General features: G+C 38.0%; 1 protein-coding gene across 18 annotated transcripts in view; it reads right to left on the bottom strand.

Annotated features, from left to right (window-relative positions):
- The window catches only part of PTPRD (protein tyrosine phosphatase receptor type D), a 2,332,625-nt gene that overhangs the window by 155,581 nt on the left and 2,149,441 nt on the right, over positions 1-27,603 (bottom strand). For 8 of the 18 annotated variants that reach the window (XM_058431780.1, XM_058431782.1, XM_058431784.1 and 5 more), the window contains 5 exons: positions 25,283-25,309; positions 21,056-21,173; positions 13,792-14,379; positions 13,258-13,358; positions 12,151-12,410 (listed from right to left, as the gene is read on the bottom strand). In XM_058431780.1, the coding sequence (XP_058287763.1) occupies positions 12,151-12,410; positions 13,258-13,358; positions 13,792-14,379; positions 21,056-21,173; positions 25,283-25,309 (1,094 nt within the window). The remainder of the gene's footprint in view (positions 1-12,150; positions 12,411-13,257; positions 13,359-13,791; positions 14,380-21,055; positions 21,174-25,282; positions 25,310-27,603) is intronic. The other 10 variants (XM_032139147.2, XM_032139161.2, XM_058431792.1 and 7 more) reach the window with 5 other exon arrangements.

The raw sequence follows: 27,603 nt of genomic DNA, 5'->3' as shown, positions 1-27,603 counted from the left end.
ACTCTGCTTTCATATTCCTGTTTAGGGATTCTGCTCACACTATCTTTAGTAGTAACTATGCAAGGACTTTGAACATACCGTATAATAATAACATATTAATCACTTCCTACTTCTCAGGTATTATAGTAAATGCATAATCTGGTTTTGTCCTCCTATAGAGAAATTCTTTGAGCAAAGCCTAGGTATAGCCTATAAGGCTACAAGGATTCGTCACAGGCAAAAAGATCTGTAGAGATTAAATAATTGCCAAATTAAAACAGATAGTAATGGGACGCAAAGCTACATTTATCTTAATGGTGGCAGTGGTCTGTCTCTTTTTCTTATTTACTCTATGTATCATAAAGTATTTTCTAAGGACTCCATACACTTCGTGGAGATTTACTGTGAAAATGAAAACACACACACATGGACCTAAACATACCCCGATACCTTTAAAAGAGGAGGCCACCACATAGGACAAAGAAACAAGATGAAGGACACTCCCAACCCTGTGTCACACTGAATCACACAGACCAATCACAGAGACCACAGAGGCCAGCAAAGCCTCTTTCTATTCATCTCAAAGCAAAACCTGTAATAAACTCAGTAAACTCTCTGTGATTAAGAACTCTGTTTCCATTAAGAGTCTAGAGCAGAGCTGTTCAGTGTGGCATCCACTAGCCCCTGGGGGCCATCGAGCACTGCCAATGTGACTAGGACAAACTGAGATGCACTGTAAATGTAAAAGACATATTGCATTTCAAAGACTTAGCATTAAAAAGAGTGTGAAACATCTCAGTAATAATTTTTAAAATAATGATGACATTACAAAATAACCTGGATATATTAGGTTAAACAAAATAAATTATTAAAATTAATTTCACCTGCTTTTTATTTTTTCACTGTTGCTACTAGAAAACTTAAAATGTCACACGTGACTTTCATTATATTTGTTGGACAGCACTGCTCTAGAGCATTCTGGTGAAGAACACGGCACTTGGAGATATGTCTGGCTGGGAGTTTGGGCTGATCTTGGGCTTAGACCCCACAATCTGTTATATATTCTGAAATATGTGAGTAAAAAATACCAGGCTGTGATATGGGGGGAAATAAACCAAAGGTGCTCAGCACAGTGTGTGTGGCATGTAGCAGTAAACAGATAGCAGCTGCTACTGGCTAGTATGAACATCACAGGACAGAGAGATGCATCTGAACTGTCTTATTCAGTAAGACTCCATGAAATTCCGTAAGCTGCAGGTTAAGGAGCTTGTCAAACTTCTTTTCCCCTAATCAAGAATTCAACTCAAAGCAGACAATTATACCACAACACTTTCTCCATGGTGCCCTGAGCAACTAATCAACAGATACACAGGATTACACCAGCTAGCTATTCATTTCCTTTACTACAAATAATCATGATGATCAAGGAGGATGAGGAGAAGGCAGAGCTGGAGTGTGTGACAGAGACCAATATCTTTTATTTTATGATCCAGAGTAAGCTTCCCCCTCTTCCTGTCCTCCCACCATCTGAAGGATTTGCCAAACAAGTCCATCATGTTAAATGAGCATAGAGGAGAATGACAGAGGATGCAACTGAGCGTACAAAATCACACTGCAGATGTGCTTGATAAACACACTTGTCAAGGAACCTCCTGCTTTTCACTACCAACCGCACAAAGTCAGAAAAAAAGCAATGATATTTTATATTATCAGAGCACTACCATTGTCCTCCTTCGGAATCTTGTAAATCAAGGTTAAGCTGATGAGTTTCATTAATTTTTTCTTCTGCTTTCATACTTTGAGTTGCCATTCTTGTACACGAAAAAAAAAAAATCCATTCTTCCTTCAGCAGCACTCCCCCACTATTCATTTTACTCGTGGCTGGGATAAGAATTGAACAGCCTCCCCCACAGCAATTAATTAACGGTGCGGCCAGATATCCACAACCTTTTTTCTCCACTGATCTCTAAAGCATTCATCTAGGGCAGTCAAAGTGAAGCTTGCTTCAAAGCAGCTCTTGCACATTGAAAGAAATAGGGCGGTGGCAATTTGAAATTCTGTATTATACAAAGCCTCACCTCAGTCTAAATCCACACATTTCAACTGTGCTCTCTGTAACTATGGCTTTGTAAACATCAACTTCCTTGCCTTACCTGCAACCTGTCTCTCCCCTGAGGGTACTGCTTCCTTTGCAGCCTTCTCATATGGCAACTGTGGATTCATCCCTCCTCCCCTGCCCATGAACCTCAGAGTCAGGGTTTGGGGTTTCTTTCCTGGCTTTCCATCGCTTCCTGCAGGTATTCTTCTTCCACCCTCTTGCTTTTGTAGTAACAAACCCCTTCTTTTTTGAAGTTTACGCGATCCAGCTATATTATGATCTTCTTTGGCTGGTTTTTGCCATCTAGTACCTCCCCCAGCATCTCCTTTCTCTCAGGGAAGATTCTTTGGCGGAGTTCACAGCCTTCTTTTTTCTCCAAACTCTGCCATCATCCTGGGTGATTTCAACCTTCATAGGTCTGGCCCATGTACCACTGAAGCTCTCAGATTCTTCAATTCTCCCTTTCCAAAGCCCATCTCCTCCACTCTACCTTAGCTGAAATCTACGCTTGCCATTCTCCGTGCCAGAATCCAGGGAGCTGAACACAGCTTGAGAAATAAAGCACAGGGCAGAATAATGCCATAAATTCAGAATCAGCAAACCCAGTTAGGCCTTCAACATGGCCTGGCAATCTTACCACTATCTAGTTGCCTAATAACTTCTTCAATTGCCTAGTCCTTCCATTTTCCACAGTAACATTTTCACTTTCTCCTCTAGCTTGAAACCTTGGATGTTCAAACCTCCCCACTAGAAGATGGCCTCATCTCTTATATACACAGAAAATGCAAAGATTCAGACAAGAATTCCCTCATTATCTGTCTACCAAACTACAAGCCTATCCAGATCTGTAAACAAACCATACATTTTCTTTTGGTAAAGTAGAAGGGCTGGCCCTACTTTTGAAGGCCATTAACTATTTCTTGAATTGTTTTCAATCTTCTCACTTTCTTAGGAAGTTTACCATACATTGTACTCCTTCTGTCTCATATATCTCAACTTCTCCTTCCCCATTCGATCCCACCACTTAGGTTTCAACCATGTATAAATATGTGTCATATCGAGAACAAAACAAACCACATCCCACTCTAGTCACCTCTCTTTCTCCCACTCCTGACTGCCAAAATTCTGCAAATAGCTGTGTGTTCCTGCTGCTCCCACTGCCTCCCTTTCCCTTCACTTCCCAGCTGACTAGGCTTTAGCGCCTGCCTCCTCACTCCACCTCACTGCCATTGCCAGGGTACTCAGTGATCTCCAGGGTATACAGCAAAAGGGGAGTTTTTGATACTCTTTTGTCCTTCTTGCCCTCTTAGCAGACCTTTTAAGATGTTAACACTCTCCATGAAACATTCTGAGCCCTTTCTCTGTGATATTCTTCTGTTATTTCTATGTATATCTCTTTCTACGCTAACCTCATTTCCTTAGCAGAATTTATCATCTGCGGCCCAGCTACAACGGTGACATTCCTCAAGGCTCTGGCCCAGAACTTCTATCCAGACCCTATTTTCATCCTAGATCTCATTCCAACTCAGGGCATCAGTTCTTAGCTATATGCAGATGATTTCCAGATTCATATCTTTAGCCAAGAATGTTCTTCTGAATTCCACTGGTTTATCTGACTTTAAGTTACAAAAGTACCCCAATTTAATGTGGTTAAAATAAATAATATGCCTTTCAAAATAAACTCTCCCTAATATTGCATTACAATCCATTTCAGTGCACAAGCCAGAAACCTAGGTGTTATCATTGACAATCTGCTTTTATTCTCTCCCTCTGTCATACTCAATCTATTGCTAAGCTCTATCACTTCCAAACCCTATCTCCAGTGCATGTGCTTCTCTCCACCTCTACTGCCACTCTTCTGGCCTCATTCCATGTCTCATGCCCAGACTGTGACCTTACTCTCTCAACTCTCTCTATTGACTTTAGCCCCTTCTAGTGTAGTCTGAAATTTTCACATCACAATACAAAATTTGTAGTGCCATTTCCACTTTTTAAAACATTTCAATGGATCCTCATTTCTCTTAGGATAAAGACTGAAAGGTATCAGAAGGCCAGCAGGATCTTGCCTGAATCCCTGACTGTGCCCGCTCAGCTATAGCTTGATAGGCTTTCAGTTTCTTGCATTTACCCTAGTCCAGTGGTTCCTAGCCTTTTTGGCACCAAGGACTGATTTTATGGAAGAAAATTTTTCCACGGACAGGGTGGGGATTGGGTGGATAGTTTCGAGATGAAACTGTTCCACCTCAGATCATCAGGCATTAGATTCTCATAAGGAGCCGGCAACCTAAATCCCTCACGTGTGCAGTTCACAATAGCGTTCATGTTCCTGAAAGATTCTAATGCCACCACTGATCTGAAAGGGGGCGGAGCTCGCTCCAGTGGTAATGCTCCCTCCTCACTGCTTACCTGCTGCTGTGTGGTTGGGTTCCTAACAAGGTTAGGAACTGGTACCCATTCACGGCCCAGGGGTTGTAGATCTCTGACTTAGTTCATTCTGTCATTAAACTATTGATCATTCTGTTCCCACCTGCCTAGAACTTTCTGTCACTCCCACCTAGTTAACTATTCTCTTTCCTTAAATATCTACTAACTGATTATTTTCTAAGTGAAATCTTCCCTGATTTTTTTTAAACCTATTACCCCCATTATATGGTCTCTATGAACCATTTTAATCTATAAATTTTCTTATACAACAAATTTATATACTTACAAAAACATTACTAAAGCAGAAATAAAAATAGTACCCCCAACATTTGCTTAACTTTGCCATTTTATCATGGAATTATTCTTCCACTGTAAAGAAAGTGGGTACAAGAGGTGGCTCTCGGGAATTAACGCCTCTCGTAAGTCATGCAGTCAAAAATATTTGGCGGTTCTTCTCCATCAGAATTTTCAACTCTCAGTCTCATCAAGCCTTTTCTCCTTTCTTCAAACCAGCAATGGCATGCCCAAATAGAGATTCTAGAAAATATAACTCCTTATTGCAAACGTTCTTTTCTTTACTGGCCTACTCGTGACCCTTGTTCTAATCTCACGGGACATTAAGAAAGATAAGATGATTCATATTGGAGGAGTGAAATGGGCAGCTAATATGTGCCCTACAAATTCATATCAACCAAATCATATGAGCTGAAAGAACTTGCTTGAAATGAAAAAAAAAAAATAAATTGCTTTTGGAGCTAGCTTTTTATATGGGTAAAATGAAACTCAACATTCTGCTTTGCCTGTCTGCCTCAAGCCTGGAGTTTAGACTCCAAACACCTTTTCAAAATAGACTTGAACTATTAAAGTAATAGAAAAATAAATAACTTCAGAATCAATATATCTGGAAAGCCCTTGACTACTTATAAAGTAAGCTGTGTTTTCCCAGTATATTAGACTTAATTAGATAAGTTAAATCTAACCTTCAGAGTTTTAATTATATTAAGTAAAGTTTTACTAATTTCATTTAATATGTTATCATCAAGGGGCCCAGTTCCCCATAATTATATGAGAAGGCAAGCTCTGGTTTTTGTGGCAGTCCCACTTCAAATTCAGTCAGGCTTTTTGTATTAGTGTGTATTAGTATTCTCAAACATGTTATTTAACTGGGAGGTGAAAAATCCATCTAGGACTTTAATGATGAATGTCATTCCTTGTGTAAGCCTCCTGCTTTACCGCTCCTTAAATTCTCATGGCAACCCACTGACTTTACTGCTTCATGGCATTAAACACACACTTCTGTGATCTGTACCCAAGCACATATGCCTGGTCACTCTTAGTTCTAAGGTTTGTCTGGGGAAGTCCTGTTTATGTCTACTTCTTTTGGAGTTTCAATCAGTTATCAATTGGCCTAGAAAAAAAAAGTTCTATTTTGACCAATAAACTTACGGTCACAGAGGCAGGGCTCTGGAGCCAGACTGCCTGGATTCAAGTCTTTCCTCTCTGGTTTTGTGTTGCCGGCTGGGGCAAGTCAGTGTATATTGTGTGTTCCTCAGCTATAAAAAGAGGAGCACCTTTCCTGGGAGGATCACATCAGTTAATGTGTGTAACGTCCTTTGCACAGCACCTAGTATGCCCTCTGTTCGTATTAACTATTACCAGTATCAGCTGTATGATCTTGGCCAGGCCGCTTAGTACCATTGGTCCTCATTTTACCCATATGTAAATTAGAGGAAGAATACCTACCTCACAGGGTTATTGTGAGTCTTAAATGAAACCTAATATCCTCAGTAAATTGCAAAGTACTATACAAATTTAAGCCTTTACTACTGTAACTCACAAGCACATGATTAATTACTCTTCATTAGGCTGCTAATAGTGGAACACAAATCTTATGAAGCAACACTGTAAGCCATGCTTCCATAAAAATCTTCTTGTTTAAAAGAAAAAGTTGAGAACAAATTAGTAAGACCAAAGAAATAGAAAATTTTATAAAATACCCTTATTCTTTATTTCCATTTTTTATAAACATAAAATGGTTGTCATAAAATTAATTTACATTGAGTACTTTCTGGTAGTTTTTTCTCTTAGTATAATCTGTGTTGTACATTTTTTAAATACTCAGAGTAAAATTCTGCTCTATAAAGTCACAGAAGTTCCCTATGTCATTACAACTTGCTTCTGAACAATAGTAGCACTGCTAGATCTGACCAGCATTCTGCTCCCCAAATCTATTTAAATAGTAGGTTTAAGCACCACAGAATTCCTGATACCAGAACTTGCAGTATCCTTAAGGCTGTTACAAAAGAAATGTAGCCTTTCTGTGAGGAAACTCTCCTGATGTGGCACACAAAAAATACAAAAACCAAGTATGAAAGTAAAGAGATATTAAATTAATTAGAAATCATTAGACACTTTTTAGGCGTTGAGGAGTTAAGGAGTAGGGGCCAAGACCTCCTCATCAACTTGGCCAGAAATGAAAGCATGGTTTCTGTTGGTCAAGAAAACAGGTGTCAATCACCAAAACTGCATTTTGCTTGAAAACAAATAGGAAGCATTTTTCTGGATACCTTTCATCCAAATAAAAGTTAGCAACCTGCCCACAGTTCTGGAATGAGTTCTGTTTCTTCCTCACATTTTTTCTCATAGAATACTGAATAAAAAGCTACAACCTTTCCTAATTTCTAAACTTGCCAACCACTGCAAGTGACACAGCGTGGCATGGAGCTTCTTGCAATACCTGACCGTGCTACATTAACCAATCTAGAAAACAGGAATAGTAACCTTACACTATTACCCTTTGAGAATTCCACTAAATAGAAATCATCTAAGGCTTTTCACTAAAAGATTTGCTTTTCATTTTCTATTTCCTTGATACTTTTCTCACTCAAGTACTTTCCTGGTTTAGTCTTTCACTCATTTCTTCCCCTAAGTGGCTGTAATATATTTCTGAGAATCTTTAATTCATTTCTAGAAAACAAAAAATGTCCATAATAGTTTGCTTTCTTTTTCTGCTTCATAATGGTCTCATTTCTGTGATGTCAAAGTTCTATACCTTTTCCCTGACTCCCTTTTCATATACAGAAGGGGAAAGTGCATAAATAAAACAAAAAAATTGAACAAGCTAAAAAAAAAAACTGACAAAGGTAGAAAACATTCTGCAATATTCGCAACTCCTTCAGAAATTGGAAAATGAAACTGAAGTTGACCACCAATAGACTACAAGTGCCAGTTTCCAATAATAGCTAACACATTTTGGCAATACAATTTGGGGAACAGCCTCTTAAAGGTCATTTTTTGTATAAACAAAAGTATTGAAAACGAAATTAATAGTAAATGCTCAAGAACATACTATACTATCTTCCTCTTTCAACTGCTCTTTTCCTGAAGAGACATGCATGTTTTTTTAATGGAATGTCTTTCCCCTGTTCTTTCATTATTTGTAACTTTTTCACCTTTCTTAAATCTTTCTCACACTATCAGATTCAGATTAGATATGATCTCCTTCAGGAGGCCTCCCCTGACACCCAAGTTGGGCTAAAACTTGATACTTATGTTTCCACAACACCTGGCAGTACCCATCCCATTATATTCACATTATTTATTTTCTAAATCTATTCTCTTACTATAAGGTAGGACTTAATCTCAGTCATCTTTCTATTCCCAGAAATAGCCCTGACAAAATAGTGTGTATAGAATATATATTTGTTGGATGCCAGCAGGAAAGTCTTAAGAGGTAGACAAGTACAATGTGGCCAAACAACAATTGCTAGTCCTTCTCTTGCCTCTACACCATCAGAGACGCTCTATCCTCTGAGTCAACGGCTGTCTCTCCACTCCCACTCCCATGGCCCAGCTAACTTCCTGTCACTTTTGAAGTCTCGGCTTAAAAAGCCTCAGTTGTCACTTTCTCTAGGACTGCTGAACTAATAAGGCGGAGTTAGGAGCCTCGTCTACAGCCTCCCTTATCTATCTAATTTTCTCTATTATAGGACTCTGCTTCAGTGAACTCTTTGCTTGTCCAAATTGCCCAATTAACTATGCTGTATGAGAACAATGAGAAATCATACACTGTTGCTACTGAATCCCTGAAACATTAACATTGACTGCTATTAGGGTGAGTGATCAAGAACTAACTGGTAGGTCTATGGCCTTGATGGTTTTATAGGTAAATACTTATCCCCAAACTCATTGAGTTGTATACATTAAATATGCACAGCTTCTTACATATCAATTATATTTCAATAAAGTGGTTTTAAAAATTCATAAATATCCTTTATCTGTCCAAATCAATTAATAAACATTCAGAATGAATACACAAATCAATGAATATAATCCCACTGTCATACTGAAATTGGTTGGGATAAAAATTACACAAATACTCCATTCTCATTTTCAAATTTCTGGATTATAGAAAAAGAAGGGCCGGGTGCCGTGGCTCACGCCTGTAATCCCAGCACTTTGGGAGGCTGAGGGGTCAGAGCACGAGGTCGGGAGATCGAGACCAACCTGGCTAACAGGGTGAAACCCCGTTTCTACTAAAACTACAAAAAAATTAGCCAGGCGTGGTGGTGGGCTCCTGTAGTCGCAGCTACTCGAGAGGCTGAGGCAGGAGAATGACGTGAACCCAGGCGGCAGAGCTCGCAATGAGCACAGATGGCGCCACTGCACTCCAGACTGGGTAACAAGAGTGAGACTCTGTCTCCAAAAAAAAAAAAAAAAAAAAAAGAAAAATAAGAGTAGACAAATGTGAAGACCTTATTTTACACTGAATTTATTTTATGAATAATCTTTTAGAAATTCTTTTCACTGAATTTATTTTAATAATAATCTTTTAGAAATTCTTTTCACTGATTTTAGTAATAATCTTTTTGAAATTCTCACCTAGTTGAAATTCATCATTTTATCAAATAAACAATAACTGAACGTTTACTCAGGAAAGGTTGTTTCAGGATGTGTATCATGTCTGAATTTATTAATTATACCTAAATTACACAAATTATCCTATTTTAAAACTTCTTATTTCTGATTTCATTTTTTAATACCTGATTTTCTCATCCATCTGCTTTAAGTTTTCTGGAGTTTGGGGAGTTTTTGATCCCTTTCTGAGTTTTTCTCCTAGAAAATCCCTTTGGCATGCTGCTCTGGCTCAGTTCTCCTCTTAGATTTCTAATAATCCCTCTCTGTGTCCTCTACTGGCTCCCTTCTTCCTATTAATTGACACCTTTATTTTAGTCTTTTGCTTCACATTTTCCCCTCATTGCTTCAGTGATTCTGTCTTCTTCCATGAAACCATTGCTATTTTGCTAACAACTCCTAAATGCGTATCTATAATCCTTTTTTATTTTTATTTTATTTATTTTTCGTTGTTGTTGTTGAGACGGAGCATAGATCTGTTGCTCGGGCTGAAGTGCAGCGGCACAGTCTTGGCTCGCTGTAACCTCCACCTCCCAGGTTCAAGCGATTCTCCTGCCTCAGTCTCCTGAGTAGCTGGGATTACAGGCGCCAGCCACCATGCCCGGCTGATTTTTGTATTTTTAGTAGAGACGGGGTTTCGCCATTTTGGTCAGGCTGGTCTCGAACTCCTGACCTCGTGATCTGCCTGCCTTGGCCTCCCAAAGTGCTGGGATTACAGGCGTGAGCCACCATGCCTGGCCATCTTTAATCTGAATAACTTCTCTAAGCCCACACTTCTAACTAGGTATTTCACTGATATTTCATATTAATACATACAACGTTAAACTCATGGACTTCTGAATTTTTTTATCCTTTAGGATGACAGCATCATTCATTGTCATCCAAGCTGAGACCTCAGAGCCATATTTTACTCTCTTGATTTCATCATTAAAGCAGCTACCTATGTATGCTGTACTACTACTCTAGTGTATCTCATGTCTGCCTCTGCATCCTATTTCCATCATCATCATCTTCCTTCAGAATCTTGTTATTTGCCTAGAGTCAACTATGTGACCACCTCTCAACAATTTTCTCTACCACTATCTCTATGGTGCTCCCATCTAACCAACTTCCAACAATGCATGAACTATGAATAAATGCCTCTCTGCTCGACCTTCAAACCTGGCATAGCAAGTTTCACCTAAACTTGAGGGTGTGAGATAAAAGAAACGAGAAAGGATTTATTCTTATTCCAAACAGGTAGCACAATAGATGCTCAACAAATATTTCCTAAAATGGAATTTTACTATGTATTATAGAAATGTTATCATGCCACTCTCCTGCACAAAGAGCTTTAATAGGTTCCCATTGTCTAGAGGATATAGTTTTCACTTCTGGGTATACCCTTGGCTCTTGTATTCCTCCTTCTTCCTTCTCTTGTCACTTGTGGCCAGGCACTCTGGGATCCAGCCGTATGGCACCACTGCGTGCCTTCAGTAATGGGCCTATGCACATACCGCTCCCTTTGCATATAGTCTCTCTTTTATTATTTGTATGCCTCCTATTTATCCCTTAAGATTAAGTTCAGAAACTTCCTTGACCCATTCTGAATTAGCTGCTCTTAAGATAAAGCACAATTCTATCATTAATGCTTACTATATCTGTCTGTTTCTCTGTATCTCTCTCACTCTATGGTAAGGTCTTTGAAGTCAGGAATCCAACTTTTTTTATTCCCCGGGGTCCACCACTGTACTTGTAGTTCATACATTTTGATGAAAATACTTTTTTCTTCTATTAGTTATGCAATCAACTAGCTATATGTCCTTGGACAAACTACTTAATTGACTGGATTTAATTTTCCACTTCAGGTCTGTTGGCCTCTATGCTGTGCTAAATTCAAACCAGAAAACTTGAATTTTCTAATGTTTATATTTTTTCCAATGTCATTTTTACCTTTAACTTCTTGGAATTTTTCCTATTTTTAATACATCACTGTCATACACCATTATCTAATTTCCCCCCATTTTTTTCAACCTTTCAGTCCTTTGTAAGACTTCTTCATAATTAGAAAAATATTTTGCCAAATATTAGAGTTAATCACCTTATACCATAAACTATGACATAAAATGCTTTGTAGTAGCTGGGCACGGTGGCTCACGCCTGTAATCCTAGCACTTGAGGAGGCCAAGGCGGGCGGATCATGAGGTCAGGAGGTTGAAACCATCCTGGCTAACACGGTGAAACCCTGTCTCTACTAAAAATACAAAAAATTAGCAAGGCATGGCAACAGGCACCTGCAATCCCAGCTACTCGGGAGGCTGAGGCAATCCCAGCTACTCAGGATGCAGAGGCAACGGAATCGCTTGAACCTGGGAGGTGGAGGTTGCAGTGAGCTGAGATCACGCCACTGCACTCCAGCCTGGGTGACAGGGCGAGACTCCGTCTCAAAACAAAAACAAAAACAAACAAAACGCTTTGTAGTAAGAACCGTGTTCTGTAAGTTTTTCTGTTTCTCCTAAATAACAGTCCCTGCAACACAGATTGAAAACTCAGTGTTAAATTAACAAAAATCTGTGTTACGATGAATACTAGGACACGTTGTAACAGAATTCGGATAGCAAAACTGGGAGTCTGAGCAGAAGAATCCTTCACAACATTAAGCAGTATCTTCTTTTATGACCTCTATAATTTTGAGATATAACGTTCTTATTTACCTATAATTCTTTCCTTCAGCCCTAATCCTTCAATCAACTTACTTTATATTCTCATTTGCAGGTACTTCAGGCAGTTGCACAGTAATCATGCCATCCAAGTTGGTCTTCCCAATGAAGGCAGGCTTGGTACGTAATACATCTGGTGCAGTCTTTGCTGTGACCCTGTGCTGCAGCCCACCAGCACTGTTTCCACGATTTGTCAGCACAAATGAATATGACTTCTCAGGCTTCAGGTTGACAATTAACTTCTGTGTGGCTCGGCCATCCACTTCTTCTACCATTTTCCCATCATCATAAAGAATCTAAAGAGATAAAATCAATAAAAAAATTTGGTTATCAGAGAGGCAAAACATATTTTCTAAACCAATGTGCACACTTGCTTATGGAAAATGTATATATAGTCAATTCTAATTTTAGGTGATTTCTAAGCCCATGAGTAGTCATAATTCTGGAGATCACATCAATTTTCCTGTCATTTCCTACTGTGTAATGATAAAATATTTCTCAGTCTATCAAAAATACACAAAGACATATATATATATACACATATATATATACATAATAACTTATCAATATTAGACCTGTTAGTTGTGTGTGATCTTAATGGAATATGTGCAGAAAAGCTTTACATTTCAATGTATTATCAGTATTGCCTATTTTCTAAAGGTTTTGGTTCCTCTTTATAAATATATTTTTACTTTCAAAAATGTTTATTTCTTATTTCATAAATATGTACTTGCTAACATCTCTTAATGGCAAGTCAGAGTTTAAAATGTGCCAAGAATACAGGCCAACAAACAAATTCAGAAACTCCCAGGGAATTATAACATAAATAGGTAGAAACCATGTAAATTTCATACTCTGGCTGAAAAACAAAAGCACTAGCTTAGATGTAAAAAGTTCAAGTTCAAAGTAGTAGGTAACCTACAAGTGACGCCAGCCCTGGATTTAAGCTCCTGCTCCCTCTTCAGACTGAAAAGGACACACTTACAAAGCACCAAACTGTCTCCCATGTGAAAGTCACAAATGAGAATAGCAAGGACATGTGGCCAAAACAAAGTGGTCTGCTTGCTGTGCAAATAACTTACCCAGATAAACGGTCCCCTCTACTTTTATCTGTGATTTCTTACAAATTAGAAAACAACTTACTTTGAAAGGCATGGCGGAGTTGTAATTCTCTGGAATCTCCCAAGATAGCAACACGGAAGTCTTCATTACTGCTTTGACATGAAAATTTTTTGCAAACACTGCTGGAAAAGGAAAAACAGTGTATTTAAACTATTCTTAAAACAGATGACCTGTCCTTTCCACCATGGACCATAGGGCTTATGCTAGATGCTGTCTACTTCGATCAGAGAGAGAAGTATGATTTTCCTACCTGTTTAGAGCATTCATTTTAATACCCCATTCTCACAAAGATCTTTCCTTTCTCTCCAATTCAGCCAACTCTATTGTGTTTTCCTTACCTGAGGACATTGGGGTGCTGTCAGCCAGACTTGCTTGATATTCTATAACTGAAATCTAAGGCATCCAAGATGGAGTAAGTTTTACATACTTTACCTTTTTGTTTTTGCTGAACCTATTAATATGAATGGGCTGATCAGTTATTATAGCTTCAAAATACTGATTTCCAATGACTGACATTCCTTTAAAGGAGGAAGGCCATAAGCAGACAAATCCTACCTTGATCCACAGGCAGTGTCCTGAACTGGACACTGGGACTATATGGCCCGGGCCCTTTGCTCGTATGAGCACGTACTTTTACATCGTATGTGGTATCTGGTTTTAAGCCAGTGAGTGTCATAGTGGTGTCAGCTGGAACAATAAGCTGCTCCATTGGGAGAAGGGGGATGTTGATATCCCTATAAAGAAGGGTATACTTGGTAATAACGCCATTTCTCTCTGCCAGGACAGGTGGTTGCCAAGATAACTGGACGGAGGTTGAAGTGGTGCCTTCTGAGTGAAGGTTTTGAGGGAATCCAGTTGGTACTTCTTCTGGAATGGAAATCTCCTTCACCATCTCCTCCCCAAAGCCCACTTTGTTTCTGGCTGAGAGCCTGAAGACGTATGATGCTCCTTTGTGGATGTCTGTAGCTGTAAAGTGATCTTCTTTTTCAGAGAACTCAAGAGTAGTAAGTGGCTCCATATCCTTGCGGCCAAATTTTAGACGGTAGCCCTGAAGAGGTCCAAATGTGTCCACGGGAGGGTGCCACTGAATAAGAGCAGTATTCATCTGAGTGTGGTTAATCACAAGCCGAGGTTTCCCTGGAACTGGAGCAAATGGGTGGGAGTGTTAAGACCAACCAATTTGAACGTTCACATTTCAGTCACTGCCAAATGAGGGAGTTCCACTCTACTGGTATTCCCATTTTCTTACTTACCAAAACAAAACAAAACAAAACAGGCTATCTTGGACCTACATACCTTTGTGGAAATATGCTTCTTGTCTTACTTTATTAAAGTAGGCTGAGATACTAGAATTTGATAACGGACACAAAACAGAAATTATGACTGAAACAACAGCTTAAGGGAATTATTTTGACACCTGCACGTTTTAAACCTTCATACATAAAGGTTCATATCAAAGATAAATTAATTTGAGCAAAGATCAGCTAATTAGATACCACTAATAAGAATAACTATAATGATTATTTATTCATTGAGTATCTGCAATGTACCGGCGCCACGCTAAGTGCATTGCATAGAGTATTCACAGTTGGTTTACATTCCTGACTCCTCACTACATTCTCAGATTAGTTATTATTATCTCTATCTTCTATAATGAGAAAATTGAGGCCCAGAGAGGTAGAAAACTTTCCAAGGCCAGCATGTAACAAGTGAGAAATCTATAAGGCAAACCCACCTCTGTCTGGAGTCGACTGCTTAAATGCTTAATTGTGCTGTTATGTTGCTTAAAAGTTTAAAAAAAAAACCACAAAATAATATGAATATGAAATTAATTTGCACTTTCTGTCTAACTTTACTATCCACATCACACATCTTCATCAAGTTCTTCATCCGTAAAATGGGAATTATATTAAGATCTATTTTATATTGTTCTTATGAATAATAAATGAGGAAATTCATGTAAAATTCTTAGCATGAGGTTCTGCATTCTATTAATATTAATCATAATTAATAATCTGAATATTAAACTTTTTATGGTGAAAGGCTAGTTTCCAATGAATACAGAATTTATTTATCTTTAAGTTAGATACGTGAAAAGTTCTAATCTACTCATCCAATGCATTATTATATCTGTATTTATTTTTAATGGAGAGCAATTATTTCTGGAATCCACAGTGAAAGACATTGAGGATCATCAGAATAAAAACTAAACCAAGTTAACAGAAAGAAAAAGAAAGGCCAAGAATGGTGGCTCATGTCTGTAATCCCAGCACTTTGGGAGCTGAGGTGGGAGGACTGCTTGAGCCCAAGAGTTCAAAACCAGCGGCTGGGTGTGGTGGCTCACGCCTGTAATCCCAGCACTTTGGGAAGCAGAGGTGGGTGGATCACCTGAGGTTGGGAGTTTGAGACCAGCCTGACCAACATGGAGAAACCCTGTCTCTACTAAAAATACAAAAATAGCCAGGCGTGGTGGTGCATGCCTGTAATCCCAGCTACTCGGGAGGCTAAGGCAGGAGTATCACTTGAACCCGGGAGGCAGAGGTTGCAGTGAGCAGAGATCGTGCCACTGCACTCCAGCCTGGGCAACAAGAGCAAATTCCGTCTCAAAAACAAACAAACAAACAAACAAACAGCTTGGCAACATAGCAAGACCTTATCTCTACGGCAGGGGGTGGAAAAGGCATGGTGTCACATGTCTGTAGCCTTAGCCACTCACGGGGCTGAGGTGGGAGAATTGCTTGAGCCAAAGAGTTTGAGCCTACAGTGAGCTATGATCACACCATTGCTGTCCAGCCTGAGTGACAGTGAAACTGTGCCTCTAAATTATGAACGTGAAGAAAAGAAAGATGGTAGGAAAGGAGGAAAACTTACAGTAACGGGAGACAGGTGATAAAAAAATCATACCGTGAGGATATAGGATATAGATTAAGGTAAAAAAATAATCACTAAAAAGATTAAGAGACAATACATAGAATATTAACCTCAGAGATGGACTGATATAGCCTCTTCATTTTATATTTCAGAAAGTGAGAACCAAGTGGAGATGTGCTCTGCTCTAAGAAATATCATTAAGATATTTACTTCCTTAACCAATGGAGCAACAGTTTTGTTTCACATCCTGGGAAGATTCATCACATGCTTATATAACTCAGCTAACCTACAATGTATGAAAACAATAGTTTCTAAAGTTTTTAGAGAAATAATTATTCAACAACATGTGTGTTGTGTTATATATATAAAACATGTGTGTTGTGTTGTATATACAAAACGTGTGTGTTGTGTTGTATATATAAAACGTGTGTGTTGTTATATATAAAACGCGTGTGCTGTGTTGTATATATAAAACGCGTGTGTTGTGTTGTATATATAAAACGCGTGTGCTGTGTTGTATATATAAAGCGCGTGTGTTGTGTTGTATATATAAAACGTGTGTGTTGTGTTGTATATATAAAACATGTGTGTTGAAGGTAGGCCCAGGAACCACATCATTGTGTACTCATTGTGTTCCTCGGGAAAAACGCATCCAGAGATCTTAACAACCAACCAACACTCTCAGAACACCACCCATCCCTAAGTTGGAAACTGTGTGAACTATTCCATTTGCTTTTAATATATTTACACTTATCTTAATTTTAAAATAGTACTTTAAGGTAGGGACACTGGCAGACGTCTTCAATTCCCCTTTATGTATATAGAGCATTTACACGATTTGTCCAAATGTCAGTGATGATGTCAAGGATTAAACACCTGAGTCTCTGCTGGGAAAAATCCATGGTGAAACGGAGCTTTCAGCAGAGAATACAGCCTTCAATATATGACACTCAGTTGAAACGAGTGGGTGGAAACACAACTATTAATTCTCAATATTGTCCAGAGACAACAGTTTAAACATATTTATTAAAATTTTTTGAAATTCTAGTTCCAACGAACTGCATAATAATATATATACCGTGTATCCTGTTTCCGTAAGATGCACGTAAAGCTAGGATAAATAAATTTTTTGATCTGGACCACAAATAGAGATTGCATTCTAATATTTGTCATTTATGAGCATGTTCTTATTAACTGATGTTTCACTTTATAATATTGCTATGGTACACATTTGGAGAAATCTAATAGGCTGGCAAAGTCTAGGAAAAAACCCACTGACTTTGTCAATGTATACATTTATTATTCTGTGGGACTTAAAGCTTAGGATGGAGTAATCGCTTTTGTTTTTGATGTTGGCATGACCTTTCTTATCCTGGGACAGAAAGGCTTGTTGGCTTGGAATCATGAGATTAAAGTAATGATATAGAAATAAGAGTGTTAGCTCTGACCTACTGGCTTCCCCTGCTGTACAGGAGGATCTCAGTCGGCTCTCCATTGCTAAACCCACAACAGTCATTCCTTCCCTGGGCAGAAGTTTTACTAAGCCTGAAAACTATGAGACAACCAGCCTGGAAGTGCCACAAAGCATAAAGGAAGGACTCAGTAAAGAAATGAATGCTTATGCAGCTTGGGGAAGAACACCCAATATCACCTCAGGAGAGCCTGGCCACATGAAGGGTCACACGAAGGGATGACTAAAATTTCCATAAGCATGTGAATAATAGAATTAGTAAATGCAGTTTAAATAGGCTGGAATAAGGGTTTGGGACAGTTGTGGTATTTTATCCAGGGAATCACTGATAGGATTAAAAAGAGAAAAGGAATGAGGAGAGTTCTGTATCATTGAATACGTAGTTAAAAAGAATTCTCCCAAACTCCACAGATTGGCAATGGAACTCACTGCATTCCTGGCTTCCAGAAACACTATAGGTATCAAACATTTACCAACAATTCACTTTGTGCAAATACTTGTACACTGGCACACAGGTAGTTGAGTGAGGAAATAAAGACGGATACAGCAGGGTCCATGTTCTCTAATACAGGCATATTCTAGTTGGGAAAATAATCAGGTGGAATAGACTGTGTGATCTGTGGAGTCTGGCTCAGGTTTCTAATGCCTTAGGGTTATTCTGTAGACTACTTTTATAAGTCATGCCAGAGGTTGGTTCAATGGTTCTGCTCACTCCAGCACTGGAGCTTGAGGGTTGGTAAGATGAAAGGGTCTTAAATAATTACTCAGGGGAGTTGGAAGGTCATTTTTTGGCAGGGTCTTAATGAACATATTGGAAGAAGCAGAGAAGGTCCAGCTACAAAGTAAATAACTCTAATTTACATCATGACATATAAACTCTTCTCCCTTTTACATTTTCTTATTCTCTTACATTCTTTTAAAAATCTCCTAGGACTTCAGAATTGGTATATATGTGTGATTGTCCTTTACTTTTTAGCAACTGGAATCACTGGAGATCAATCGAGGTACTCAGTCCCAATGGCTCTAAATTTAGCCCCAATTTAACCTAGTACCAAAGCAACAAAAATCACAATTGACTAGACTTGGGCTAATATTTCCAAATTCTCCCTGTCACAGTCATCTTTTGATTATCCTTAAACATAGCTGTTCAATATAGTACTGAAATTCATGTACAAATATACAGAAAATGTCAAACCAATGAATTTTCTGTTTGTCTTTAACCTCAAGGCCTCAGGCAGTAAACTAATTATTACAATACAGAAAAATGGGAGGATTAACAAAGAAAATACAAATATTTCATAATCATTGAAACATAAGACCGCCAACATTTTCTTCAGAAGCATCCTTGAGGTTGTATGAATCTTACATAGATTAAACTATGATCGGTACTCGTTTCCAAGATATGATTCTTTACAAGTTGTAGAAACAAGGTATAATAAACAAACACCCCACAATCAGGAAGTTTACTATTAAAATAAAATTTCACGAGAATTCCTGAATTCTTTGTGGGAGCTGTAACTAAATACCTTTACAATTATGGTTATTAGGAGCTCACATCTGTGAGATAAACTCAGTAATTCTTCACAGTCACATAAATATATGAGGATTTTTAATACAGTAGACAAAACAAATTGATATATTCACCAATTGACTAGGGATAAACCATGGGTAGCGGCTGCTTATGCAAAGGAAAACTAGAGCTTCGCTCTTAAAGGAATTAAATTCGGATTCTTCTGCCTTCTTCCCAGATGCAGTGGGGAGGTCTTACAAAAGTAAACGTGTAGGCATCTAAATTACAAGCATTTTCTATCTCAATACCGAAGCCTCTATTGATTAAGAAGGATCTAAAATTGTGAAAGAAAATTCCAAAAGAATTCTATATATGAATAAGTTCCAAAATTCCAAAATGTCTACTGTATGGTAAATAAAAAGGGATGAGCTAGCCTTAGTGACGTCAAAATCGACAAAATCATTCCCTTCTCTAAAATTCATATCCCTTGGCTATAAATCCTCTACTTTCTTGTCATCATAACATGTCCCCATTTAATAGGCAACAGGGGAGTGGTGCTTCATATAAGACATTTCAGAGTTATTATGACATATTTATAAGTGTAGGTGAAGAAAATGTATTTTCTTCCATTTGAGATTCAATTCTCGGTTGTTGATGTTCTAATAGAGACTGGTTCCATAGCCAGATAGTCATCATGCCATCATGCCCCTCACTGAATACATGCCTGCTCTTCAGGGCATTAAATTAGCTTGATACAATGGTATTTAAAAAAAAAAAAAAAAAAAAGCCCAGAAGACTCAGCCTTGAAGGAGATTTGCCATCTGTAATCCTGCTGTTTGAGGCAATTCCAGGTGGCAGGATGAGAGTGAGGCAAATCTTATGACATTTAGACAAAGCTGGTAGTGAGCATGGCACCCAGGAGGGCACTCAGCATCACAGCTGTTCTTTACTTTATGCCTTTACATAGAGGTATGTTCCTAAAAAGTTATTTGAGAAGTGATTTGGGCGGAGTAAATCAAATCATGGTTTACATGTTCACGGGAGATTGCTATAAATGAGGACTGGAAGAGAATCTTTCTGCAATTACCTCTTAATTTACTCATTCTGCAATGCCAGATCTTCCTTCATGCTGGCTTTTCCTACTGTGGCTGACCAAAGTCACCCAAAAAAGCACTGAAGAAACCTTATTCTTTAGAAGGGAGTAATTTTATACTATTTAGCCTTGTTGCTTTTCTTCTTTTTCTTTTTGGTTTTCTATCTTTTGTTCAGTTTGGCTTCTTTAGAATCCCCACAGCAGGGGCTGAGGAAGACAAAATGACAAAAGGTAGAACTGTAAGTCAGGAACCCAGGTCAAGATGGCAGCTCTTCTAAGGGGATTTGTTGTCCAGGGACGTTGAAATTGTTGCTGGACTTCCCTGCCCAGATCCCTTCCCTCCAGATCTTCATGGGACTTGATCCTTCACATCATTTGCGTCTCAACTTAAATAATCCTTCCTCTACGAAAACTTCTCAGCCCCTAGAGGCTGCCTGATCCTTAATTGCTATACACTTTTGCTTTTCATCTTACCACTTTCTGACATTTTATTATATACTTGTTTTGTCTCTTGTTAATTATCTAGTCCTATTCAGAAAGTAAATTTCATGAGTGCAGATTCTTGTTCTTCTTTGTTGATTGCTTCATCCCCAGTGCTGGTAACAGTGCCTGACACACAGAAGGTGCTCAAAAAAAAAAAAAAAAAAAAAATACTTGTTGAATGACTGATTGAATAGTTTGGACAAATTATGCACTTGGACTATTCTTTCCCTGATCTACTTTTTTTTTACCCCTGAACTAAAAACACAAAAGTTGACCATAGTCCATTTATTTCCTCTGATTTTACTATAATAAAAAACTGCTAGAAGCTACCTATACCATTTAGAAAGTTAGTATTACTGTTCAAGGCACATACACGCACAGACATGATTACCTGCCCCAGTGGTGGACACCAGTTTGGGCTTGCTGCGAGCACCATCTCCTTTGGTTGTGTAGGCTGTGACAGTGAGGGAGTAGGACGTTTCAGGCTGGAGCCCAGAAATGATCATGTCCTGAAATGACAAAATAGAATGTCACTGATTCAAAACATGCTACTAATGCCCTGGGGGAAAAACAAGGCCGTCTGCCTTCATTCTGCAAATGCTCCCACATCCTTAGCAGCCATGCTAAGCCTTGGAAATTTCAAGCCTGAGCTCATGCTATGGAGATCTGTTTTCATGCTGATATCGAAGGGGCGTCTTCAGGCATCTTGGGAGGTAGATCTTAGGGTATTAGCCAAAGACATGAAATCTGGAGCCAGACTTCCTGAATTCTTAAACTTGCATGTCCTTACTAGCTTGGACAGACCAAGTGTGTTTACTTATCTGTGCCTCCATTTCCCATCTAAATGTTGGAATTATAACAGGACCCCATAGGATTATATGAATTATATCAGGTAAACTCATAGAACTATGCCTGGCTTATAGGAAGCATTCCATTAAAGAGTGATTATTTTATGCCAACAGCTCTCCACACATATCCATTGTAACCCACAGACTGCGGATGGGGCTGATGCCAGCATAGTCTGCTTTATCACTATAGAAGAATTTTACCAAATGGTTGTTGTTGGACCTAGATACCCTGAGAGAGCATTTTCTTAGGACTCTCTTATTAATTGATTGTATTATCATTTTTATTGGTTATTTGTATAGGCTATGAGCAGAAATCATTATCCACTGAGGAGAATTTTCACACACATTAAAAAGCAGCCATAAAAGCAAATAATACAACAGGACTTTAGTCCTACCACATCACTAGTATGTGTTCAATTTATTTTGACTTTCTAAAAATTGTTAAATATCACATACTATTTACCAAAATTCTTAGTTTTCTCTTAGTCAGGGCCCAAAGCTGTGGTGGCTATAAGACCAGATGGTCTTTGATTTATTCCTTTAAACTGCAGGTTATGGGATTCTTTAGAGATTGTGGCTATTAACTTATTCTAGAATTTTAAGAACAAATACCAGAGCTGCATGTACACAAGCGCGTGCGCGCACACACACACAGACACACACACACACAGACACACACACACACAGCAATATAAAAACCCTTTCAGATTTTTGGCACAGCTGTGCTTTCAAATTGAATATGGATAAATTTAGGGAAATGCACAGTGTCATTGTCTTCCAAATCTAAAGACAATGTGAGTGACGAGTGAATGAATTATATTGTGTGAAATACAGTAGGTTTTTTTTAGCGAGGCTGTAACAGATACCATAGAGCTCAATTGTTGAAGCTGATCCCAAATATGACAGCTTCTGAGAACATGCTTTCTCAAAAGAGTAGGAATATCTCATTGTGGAAATTCAAGAAGTTCAGATATCATCCTGAAGAGTCACTGGAAACTTTATTCTGCCAGATAAATGGACTATTTGGGAGAAATGTTGTATTTCCAGGACCTTGGAATGGTTTCCCTAACGTTCCAGAGGATAGAAAAACCAAGTAAACTACCCAAGAGCAGTATTTTAAATGACAGCAGACACACTGGCTATCCCAAAAAGTATGATGAGGAAATGCCAACATTATTGTTTCCAAGGTTCCCCTCGCATGCCACCGGAGTACTGCTGAAAAGTAGGCATGGCTAACTGGAAAAAGCACCAAGTCTTGCTTCCATCACCAAATTTTTGTAGCAAGAAATTATGCACTCTGAGACTTCTATGTTTCTTATCATGAAATTGGAGTTAATCACACATAACCATTCTCTTGCCCAGGTTGTTAGAGGATAAGAGACGTAACGCAATATGAAATGCGTCAAGTCCTCTGTGGTGGTATAATCTCAGCTGGACACACCTCCATCTGCCACGATCATATCCTTTCTTGGATTACATTTTCTTTCTTTAAGTGGTGGGTACACTTCCCTCCTTGGTTGCTTCAGTATGGTCTGTGAGTTGATGTGTCTGATATTATGGCCATAATTCCTCATTCTCTTTGTTTCCTCCTGTCCTGTCTCCACTTTGCTTCTAGTCCCTGACTGTTAAAAGTTAGCACACCTGAGGTTCTGTCACAGTCACTGGTCTACTGTTTCTCTAATCTTAAAAAAAAATTGCATTCATTTCTAAACCTTAAATAATTATTTCTGCCCATATTCCTGATTTATTTCCAGCTGTGACTTCCAATCTGCGCTCTAGTGGCATATACATTGTAGATATCTGCTAGATATTTTCCTGTGACTACCCAGTGCTACTTCAAATTCAAATGAACTAAAGCTTAAAAATCATTCCTGGAAGTAGACTCCCCCTCCTTACTTCCATATTTTAATGAATGGTAACACATCTGCAAAACTTATGAGCTATCTTTGACCTCTTTCTCTTCCTCAGTTCTTAGCAAGTTTTTGCCAATTCTTTCTTTTACTGATCCTATCACTTTTTCATTTCTACTCCCTCAACTCTGTTGCATTTTTATCACTTCATAACTAAATTAGCAAAATAACTCTTTTTACCTGCTTTTCTATCTGCCACCTTTTTACTCTCTAATCTACCCACTAAGTCACTGGATTTTAAACTGCAGGTAATGACCCATTTAGTAGGTTGTGGAATCAGTTTAGTCAGTCATGACCAGAATTTAAAACAAACAAACAGAAAATGAAATGGAGTAAACTTGAATATTTAACGTTAGTGTTCATTATACATTTAAAGGATGATTCTATAAAAATTTTATTTTAGTTAAACGTATTCGTGCATTGAATCATGACATATAATAATGTATTTCTTACTGTGAGTTACAGTCAAAGAAGTTTATGGTAAAAAACGCTGCTGCACTGGCAATGCCATGAGAACTGATACCTTGGACATGGTTAGAAGATTCCCAACAAGAGCCATGTGCATTGGCAGTAAATACTCATTCAGTGAATGGAAGAATACCTTCCTGCCGGCCTTTAAGCTTGACTCTTCTGGTTTTCCCAGTATTATATTACAGTTTACCTCTTAGCTCTATTTACCACTGAGTTACTTACATGAAGCCCTCATTTATATCAAATTGTCAGGCTCATTGTCACGTGACTATACCACATGCTCAACTGTCTCAATGACTGGTTTTGCTGTGCTCAACTTTAAAAAATATATATGTTCCACCTCCAACTCCCCAACACACACACACACACACACACACACACAGAAACACACACACACACTTTTTCAGTTATTCAGTCTTTAGTCATCACTTAAATTCTCAACTAACCTTCAGGACTTCTTTTACTATCTTGGACCACTGTCTCTGAATTCATAGGTTTTATTGACACTGTCCACTAATTTACTAATGCATGGTCCACTAGGCCATATATTTTGCTGCATTTTATGAAACTTTTCAGAACTTTACTCTTCCCTAGCCACTTAGAATGTAAACACTAGAAAGGCAGGTGTCACATCATGTGTCCCTTGCAGTGGCATATACATAACAGTCCCTCAATAAATAACACAGAGCTTTCATTCAAATATTTTAAAAACACTCCTCCCTCAGCGAGATACTTTCTACTTCTTGGCATAATCCATTCACCATTCAAATATGTATGGCTAAAGTGAAGAACAGCCACTTCTGGGTAATCAGTGCCAGATCTATATCCTGTTATCCACTGGATATGTGATCCTGGAGTAGGATTTATGAGCAGCCTACACCAAACAATCTGACATCTCCAGTCTGCAATGCCTCCATTTAAAGCAAGCTTACCCAACATGCAGCCCAATACAAACTTGTAAACTTTCTTAAAACATTATGAGATTTTTTTCTGTTTTAGCTCATAAGCTGTCATTAATGTTAGTGTATTTTATGTGAGGTCCAAGACAATTCTTCTTCCAATGTGGCACAGAGAAGCCAAAAGATTGGACAACACCCCTGTATTTTAAAGCATGCCTCCTCTGACTGTCACAAGGCAGAGTTAGTAGCAGCCATCAAAGCAAATATCACAAGCCCATGACATTTCTTTTGCAGTCAATAGCACCATGCTGATTTCACAAATTAAAAATCAAAATAAAAAGTGCACCACATAGTGAAGATAACTTAAAAATAATTTGTTAGTTCATGCATCCAAGCAAACTGTGATGACAGATCACAAATAAGTGAAAGGACGTCAGAGAAAACAAGCATATATAGTCTGCTTTTGACAAAACAGTCACAAATTACTCACATGTTCAGTAGTATCATCAAATTCCCACTGATTGAGAATAAGAAGGTTGGGAGGAAAACAAAATAAAAAGAAAAGGAATTTAAAGCCTTATACAGGCAGTGTTGTCCTTCTTAGATTAAAAAAATCAAAAAAAATAAACAAAGCAGTGTGTACAACAAAATTCCAAAGAATGTGTGATTTGCTGCCACTTCCACCTCTGATTGGGAAGTCAAATTAAATATCCTTTGTTACTGTTATCACTAAAACCAGCTAATATTCTTTAAATGTATGGTTCACTGAAACATAGCAATGAGGCACAGAAAAAGCTAATGTTTCTAGTCATATCCTACTCATATTTATTTTGACTTCTATCTTAAGTTACATAATTAAAAGTCACTATTTAGATTAATAGATTTCATTATATTTAACACTTATGGCTTCAATGAAGTCCTGTGAGATGTAATGATATTTCAGTGAAGAGTCAAGGAAAGTAAATGAGATGGGAAAGAAAGGAAATACACAAGGAAAAACAGCAATTAATAAAGAAAAGCCAAAGAAGAAGAGAAAAAAAAGACAGAGTTGACATTTAATGCATTTGGTATTATATAATTTCGTTAACTACCATATTTTACAATGGAAATAGGGACAGAATTACAGTTCTGTAATTACAGTTCTGTAAAATATCTAAGAAACAAAGCAGAACATCAAAGCACACTGGTCATATTGTTTTCTTTTCCATAATTGTAGACTTACGAGATAAAACATAGCAAAGATGGCTTTAATTTTATACTATCATAACTTTCTTTTTATAGGCACTACATAATAATTATTTATACAAATCAAGTCAATGGCCCCTTTCCAGTGTTGAAGGGGTATTACAAAGCTCCACTGCATTTACAGAAGTGGCCTTGGGGTAGATAAGTGAGCCATGAATCCAGATCCCTTTACTTAGAATGTTCCAAAACTGAAGAAAACATAAAGACTTTTGAGAGTTGACTTGTGTTAAGACTTTGGGGATAAGTACTTTCCTTAGAGGCACAGGGATATTTATTGCTCTTTTATTTTTTTATTTTTATTTTTTTTGAGACGGAGTCTTGCTCTGTTGCCAGGCTGGAGTGCAGTGGTGCGATCTTGGCTCACTGCAAACTCCACCTCTCGGGATCAAGCAATTCTCCTGCCTCAGCCTCCCCAGTAGCTGGGACTACACAGGCATGTGCCGCCATGCCCGGTGAATTTTTGTATTTTTAGTAGAGATGGGGTTTCACCGTGTTGAGCAGGATGGTCTCGATCTCTTGACCAGGGGATCCATCCGCCTTTACAGACAAGAACGTAGAACCAGGGCAACCTGGTGCCGCAGTTTTCAACTTGCTTCATAATCTTTCCAACTTTCACACAAAGAAACGCATTTTCATTTGAAATAAATTACAAATTCTTTTACAAACTCCATCCTTTTCCCTGCCAAATCACTAATTTCTTGGATAATGAAAGTATTCCAATGATCATAATATCCTATCCCCATGACATCTCATCACCATTTGACACAGCAAAGGTAAACCAGTATATGAGTCATGTACAATTTTCAGCATGGTTGTTACAAGCTGAAATCTTCATCTTCCTTTCAGGAAGATATGTAAAACCCAAGTGAATTTATTATGGGACTATCTTTGAATCACCTCTAATTTATGAAAAATTTTGAAAAATTTTCAACGCTCTGTTTTAAACAACTAATTATAAAACCAGGTTGTGATACCACAGTTGCAAACCACTGCCCTAAGATCAATACAATTTCTCACATACTCAACTATTCATTTTTAGTACTTTTTTTTTAAACCTTGGTTCAACATAAAGTTCCCACTTATTCTCTAGGAAATTCTGATTTGATTTTTAATATCATTGTAATGATCTTTACTCGCTGGGACATGAAACAATGAGTTTCATCAAATATGTAATTTGATGAAGAAGTACTAAATATAATACTGAGTACCTGTCCCTAAATAAAAATGTCTATTCTTCAGTGGAAGAAGACATACATTTAGAAATTAGAACAACTAAGTTCCAAGTTGTTTTAGCACAGAAGAAAGTAGATTCCATCAGCAAAATTGCAGTTTAGAAATCTTCTTTGACTCAACTAAGTCAATCATTTTTTGAAGTCAGAAAGGCAAACTCAAATATGGTTGTAAAGCGTTGAATATCTGTATTTTAAGGAAAAAGTAACATGTTTTTAATCAGACTTGAGTGTCATTTCATTACAATTCCCTTCCTCACTTGATAGTAACTCTGATTGAAAAGATCAATATACATCAATGTGAAATGAAAACCAGAATTTTGTATAGGATTTTTTA

The sequence above is a fragment of the Hylobates moloch genome, unplaced genomic scaffold (assembly GCF_009828535.3).
Source record: "Hylobates moloch isolate HMO894 unplaced genomic scaffold, HMol_V3 SCAFFOLD_19, whole genome shotgun sequence".
Classification (NCBI taxonomy): domain Eukaryota; kingdom Metazoa; phylum Chordata; class Mammalia; order Primates; family Hylobatidae; genus Hylobates; species Hylobates moloch.
The sequence above is the reverse complement of the archived record's forward strand: the minus strand, read 5'-3'. Positions and strand labels throughout refer to the sequence as shown.